This window comes from Marmota marmota, unplaced genomic scaffold (genome assembly GCF_001458135.2).
Source record: "Marmota marmota marmota unplaced genomic scaffold, marMar, whole genome shotgun sequence".
Lineage (NCBI taxonomy): Eukaryota > Metazoa > Chordata > Mammalia > Rodentia > Sciuridae > Marmota > Marmota marmota.
The window spans coordinates 3,220,023-3,225,966 of NW_026000205.1; the positions used below are offsets into that span (position 1 = coordinate 3,220,023).

At 60.6% G+C, this 5,944-nt stretch overlaps 2 protein-coding genes across 2 annotated transcripts in view; both read left to right on the forward strand.

The window, feature by feature from the left end:
• Window positions 1-3,862, forward strand: part of Kptn (kaptin, actin binding protein) — a 7,255-nt gene extending 3,393 nt beyond the window's left edge. The window contains exons 9-12 of the mRNA XM_015496633.2: window positions 582-657; window positions 1,237-1,372; window positions 1,451-1,633; window positions 3,444-3,862. Of these exons, the coding sequence (XP_015352119.1) occupies window positions 582-657; window positions 1,237-1,372; window positions 1,451-1,633; window positions 3,444-3,572 (524 nt within the window). The 3' untranslated portion in view covers window positions 3,573-3,862. The remainder of the gene's footprint in view (window positions 1-581; window positions 658-1,236; window positions 1,373-1,450; window positions 1,634-3,443) is intronic.
• The window catches only part of Slc8a2 (solute carrier family 8 member A2), a 46,625-nt gene that overhangs the window by 11,626 nt on the left and 29,055 nt on the right, over window positions 1-5,944 (forward strand). The gene's annotated exons all lie outside the window — the stretch shown is intronic.

Genomic DNA, 5,944 nt, shown 5'->3' on the forward strand with positions numbered 1-5,944 from the left:
CCCCTCCCCTCCTCTCCCCTCCTGCCCACGTAGCCTAGCGCGGGTCTTCTCCGCTGGCCGCCTCTGCTCTCCGTGCTTTGGTCTGACCTAGACTTTTGCTCTGGGGTTGAGCTGCACCATTCCCTCTGTGGTCTGACCCTCACTCCTCCCCTGGTGCCGTACTCGCATCCCCCGTTCTGTCCTTTCTACTGTCTGCGGACCGACTGCTGTCCCACCACTCAGGATGGAACCATCAACCCCCGTGCGTTGGTCTCTTCCTGTTCCTTGACCCATCTGGCCTTGATGGCGTTTCTTTGGCCCCTGTGCCGTTTGGGGTTGGCCCTTCCTCGCACCCCCCACCTGGTGTTCTCCACGACCCCTCAGGGACCAGTCTCTCTGCTGGGTCGAACCTCGGGCCCCTCACGTGGCCATCTAACACCTGCTCTTCCCTGTAGTACCGACCTCCGTCATTTCTCTTGTGGTCCAGCCTCTAACCTCCTGTCTTCTTTGAGACCTAACTGGTGTTCCTCTCACCGAGGGGGACGGGGTGTGGGGAGGAACCTGTCCCCACAGACCCCGCACCACTCCCGTTCCTTCTGCAGAGGCCCCGGACCAGCCGCGGCAGGAGGCGTGCAGCGTGCTCGTGGTCAGCATGCTGGAGCCGGCGGTGGTGTACCGGTGAGGGCCTGGGCAGGGGGGGCCTGACCCCGCGACCCAACCTTGTCCTCCTCAGCAGGAGGTCCCTCTGGGTGAGGCTGGGCAGGGCTGGGCAGGTGAAGCTGTTGGTGACCCAGGAAGGGCACTGTGAGTATTTAACACCCGGGTCCTGTAGAGAGTGGACAGAGGCCTCGGGTGGGCAGAGATGCCCAGCCCTGGAGAGGGTGGGCCAGGGAGTGTTCCAGCTAGTATTTTCCCACACACCTGGGCAGGCCGCATCCATGGGGTCAGTGCCCCCACCGTGGAGTGGGGCAGGCACCCCAGCAGGAGACCAGAGCGTCTGAAAGCCCCGTCCACCCCCATGGGCCAACACAGCCAGCTCTGGCACACCACGGGTGGACGGGAGGTACCCGAGCCAGGTCCAAGCCATCCAGGCTCTGGGGACAGCATGGGTGTCCAGACTGGGGACGGGGCGTGCGAATCCCCAGGAAGAGCACGGGGCCTCCTCTTGGGTGTGAGGTGGCCTGGCCTGCAGAGTTGGGAGGCAGACACCCTGAGGGGCACAGGTCAGTGACCAGCTGACGCTGGGCTGGTCCTCAGGGACCTGCTGAACCGGGGCCTTGAAGACCAGCTTCTCCTACCTGGCAGTGACCAGTTTGACAGCGTCCTCTGTGGCCTGGTCACTGATGTGGATTTAGATGGACAACCAGAAGTCCTGGTGGCCACCTATGGACAGGTGGGACATGCGGGCTGGGACTGCCGTGCCCCATGTCCCTGCGCCCCCCTCAGCCTGTGACCTTGCCTCCCGCCGCAGGAGCTGCTCTGCTATAAGTACCGCGGCCCCGAGTTGGGGCTGCCGGGGGCCACCCCTGGCTTCCAGCTGCTGTGGCGGCGGAGCTTCTCGAGCCCCCTGCTGGCCATGGCTCACGTGGACCTGACCGGCGACGGGCTGCAGGAGCTGGCCGTGGTCTCCTTGAAGGGCATGCACATCCTGCAGGTAACTCGCAGGCCAGGGCTGGGCACGGGGCCCACGGAGGGTCCGCACATCTGTGGGACCAGGCCTGTTCCCGCAGGGTCCTTGTGGGCATCAGGGAGGCAGGACGGGACGCTAAGGAGGGGTCAGGCCTCAGCCTGGTCCGGGGGGAGCATGAGTGCTGTTTCTCCCCTTCCCGTGGGGTTCACTGCTGAGGCCACCTCCGGGGAGAGGTGTCCCTGTTGGCCAGGAGGACACACACTGCAGCTGGGTGGGCCCCTCCTGGGGGAGGAGGTTACCCGCCCGCCCCAGCTCCCCTCAGCCTCCAGGGGCCTCCCCACCCCCACGGTCCCTCCTCGAGCTCTGCTTCGCTGCCCTTCTCTGTGGCGAGCCTCAGCGCTGCCCACCGTGGGCCAACCTGAGTCTTCCCCTGCACCGGAGCCTCTGCCCCTGTGTCTGCGGGACTCACCTGCCTCACCTCGGCAGCCCTTTCTCCTCCGCTGGTCCCCATGGCACTGGCTGTGGATAACTGCCAATTGCTGGTGGCATCGACTTCCACGTCCGACTTTTTACCCTGCCCTGCAGCGTGACCTCCAGCTGCCTGCTGCAGCAGCTCCAGGCACCCAGCCACTGTGCTCTGACCTCCCACTGACCTCTGACCTCTGACCCTCGCACAGCAGCCTAGGTGCCTTTCTGCCTGTCCTGGTCCATCATCCACCCATGGAAATGGCCCGTGGTCCAGCCTTGGACCCTCCATTGCAATGTGGCTCCCCCTGCTCTGGTCTAGCCTTGACCTCCTGCTGACCGTCACCCCACCTTTGAGGCTGTACCGTACCTTGCCCACCTTACCCCTGCTCTCTCCTTCCCTCCCTTCTGACCCAGGGCCGCACTGGCTGGTCTAGCCTGGGTTCTCCTCTGGCTCTCCCCTCTGCTGCTGGAGTCTTCCTTGGGCCTTTTCCCACAGGCTAATCCTTCCAGAATGGTCTAGATTAGGCCCCAGGAGAAGATAGAGTGAGCTTCCTGTGGGAAATCTGAGGTTGGACCACCTTGGGCAGGACAAAGTGAGGTCTCAGGAAAAAGGGGTTTAGATGGTTAGGCTCCAGTGGAGATGCTTGAGATTAGCAGATGAGTCCTGAGGTTAGACCATGTGGAGACTCAGAGCCAGGAGAGAGGCTGAGGTTAGACCCTAATGCCAAGGACATAAACCCCACTGAAGAGGTCTGAGGTTAGACCCTAGTGGAAAAGACTGTGGTCTGATTGTGGGTGAAAGGGCTTCCTTTTACTGTGACCTCGCTGCCACATCACCCTTCATCACAGTCTACTTACGCGTTTCACTCCAGCTGTCTGCTCCTCTCTCCCGGCTGCTGAGGTCTAACCTCAGACCTTCCAGCTGAGGTCTAACCCTGGCCCTCGTGTGTTAATAGAGCCTCTCTCTTCCCCTTGGATCTGCGGCTTCTTTGCCTTGTTGACCTGTCTTTTGCTGTTAGGGTCTCACCTTCGCCTCTCCAGGGTCATTGAGCCTCTAGTAATCGGACTCACTCCCTTTGTAGTGTTATCTGCTGTTATTTTGACCCATCTCTGACCCTTCCACTGATTTCTGGCCCGCTCCCCTACTTTTGGGTCTAGGCCTGTCCTTCCCACTGGAATTCACTTGAGACCTTCTCTCTGGGTCTAGCCTTCGTTCTGTCTCAGAAATTCCTTCTTCCCCACACCCTACAGTCTGCGCTCTGTGCCCTGCTGGCCCTTGGGTGTCCAGTCCCTACTGCCCGGCCGTGGTCTAGGTGCATTCCCTGCTTTGTCTCAGCTGGCCCTCCTCCTCCTCCTCTCCCCACAGCACAGTCTCATCCAGGCCTCTGAGCTGGTCCTGTCCCGGCTTCGGCGTCAAGTAGAACAGAGGAGACAGCGGCCACGGGGGCTTGGGGACAGGTCGGGCCCAGGGCCTGCAGAGCCCCCGGCCTCCTGAGCACCTACCTGTCGGTTCATTCATCTTACACCTGGAGCAGTTCATGAGACACATCTCCAGCCGTTGATTTGAGGAGGTGTCCCAAGAAGAGTGTGGTCTCCCCAGGTCCCCGGGTGGGACAGCCCTGAGTCTCTGCTCTAACTTTGCCCCACGAGCCCTGTGACCCAGGCTAGCCCCTCTCTCTGTGCCTCGGCATCCCCAGCGGGAAACGGGGGATCCCACCCGCCATCTCCACTGCACTGAGCACTGGTCATGTGTCCAGAGAAACAAAGCTTTCACAGTCGACTTCATTCTTTTGTATGGCAAGCATTTTTTAAGCACCTACTGTATGCCAGGCTCTGTGGATGCTGGAGTCACCTAGAAAAATCAAGGGAGGAGGTTTTAAGGACAAGAGAATCCAAGGTTAGACCCAGAAACGGGACAGAGATTAGGTCCCAGTGTAGACCATAAAGGAGAAAACTAAGGTTAGACCCCAGCAAGAAAGTGGGAACCAAGCCACTGTGGAACGCTGGGTAAGATGAAGGGTCTGAGGTTAGACCCGGCAAGTGGTGGAGGTTTGCCCTCGTGGACTGGTCTGAGGTTGAACAGTTTAGCTCTCAGGATGACTGAGGACTCCAGTGGTAGGGTCTAGATCTGGGGTGAGACTCCATGGAAAGACTGTGGTGGGAGGAATTCTTGTGGGAGAACGTCGTCAAGTTGCCGCAGAGGATGTGAGACTAGGCCCCTGTGAATCATACTGGGGTTGGACCCCTCAAAAAAATGTGCAAAGGGCCTGGGTTAGGGCCCAACAGAACAAAACTGCGGTTTGGTTTTCGTTTTGTTTGCGGCACTACCACTGAGCTACATCCCAGCCCTTTTTATTTTTTATTTTGAGACATGGTCTTGCTGAGTTTCTGAGGCTGGACTCAAACTGAGTCCTCCTGCCCCAGCCTCCCCAGCCTTTGGGTTTGCAGGTGTGCATCCCTGTGGCTGGCAGTAATAGAGTTTAGATCCCAGTGGAGAATACTGAGGTGAAAACCAGACAGAACCCAGGGTGCACCGTACTGTAGAGGCTGAGGTCAGACCTAGTATGAGAAGCCCAGGACTTGGAGCTGCACACAGGCACCCAGGAGAAGGAACCAGTCTGCCTCCCAGGGACCATGGAAGGCAGAAGGCAGGAGATGAGTGAGGAAGCAGGCCTGCCTTCCCCCACCACAGGCCAGGAATAGAATCCGGGTCAGCGGGGTGCGGGGGGCATGGTTCCTGAGCAGGCTCCAGACTGGGACTTGGGCTTGGGTGGGATGCCTGCTCCTGTGTGTGGTGGGGGTGCAGCATCATGGTCATGTAGACCATCTGTCTCTGCCTCTGGCCATGGAAATCCTCCCATAAATCTGACCACCAGCCGGGACCAGGCCCAGCCTCCAGTCTCTACAGTGTGGGAGATAGGAGCCTCCCTGCCTTCATCCCGGCAAACTCCATCCCCCGCCGGGTCTCCCAGAAGCCAGGCCCAGCGTGGGGAGTTGCAGGGAGCTGGATCCTCTCCTCCTGGCAGAAGGCCCAAGGCTGGCTCACCAGGACAGGCAGTGGGCACGGGCACTGGCTTGAGCGGCTTCCTCCCCCGCTGCCACCTGCAGAGGCCCAGCACCGTGGCCTGGTGCATGGCCATCACCTCCTGCTCTGGGAGGTGCGGAGAGGGCCGTGGGGAGAGGCAGCCGTGAGCAGTGGTGGCTGGGTCTGTGCACGTGCGGCAGGGCGTGTGCCTGTGTGTCCACTCCAGGGCCGGAGCACTCACGTCCCAGGAGCCAGGGCCACCTCCTGGGCCTTGGTGGTTTGCTTCCGGACTTCTTTTCATTTTTTAAACAAATAGTTTCCTGACCTCTTGCCCCAGCCTCAGCCTGCAGCGGTGCAGCGCGTGGCTTGAGGATACGGAGCCCAGAGCTGCGTTTCACCGCCCCCGCCTCAGTTTCCCAGCCTGGGAGATGGAGCCGATTGGTAGCATCTGCTCCAGACTCAGCAGCGGCGGCAGTGTGGACGAGTGGCAGGCCTCATAAACATGTCCTCGCAGTGCCTGGCACGTGGTAGGGCTGTGTGAATGGCCGCCCTGTTATTATTATTAATGGGTGCCTTTGTGGTTGTTTCCGGCCTTCTTTGTTGGGGTTACTGCGCAGGCGCCCTGTGCAAATTTAGACCGACTGGCCCAACATTCTTGCCCCCCCTCGAGGCCCGTGACTATTTGTAGCTGCTTTGCATCTGGGCCCATGTATGGGCCGGAGACTGCGCGCGCTGGAGAGGTCGGGGCGCTTCTCAGACCCGCAGACAGCGCCCTCCGCTGCTGTCCCTGGCCTCTGGTGCTGAACCCGGAGTCTGGGTCGGAGGCTCGGGCTGCCTCCGCT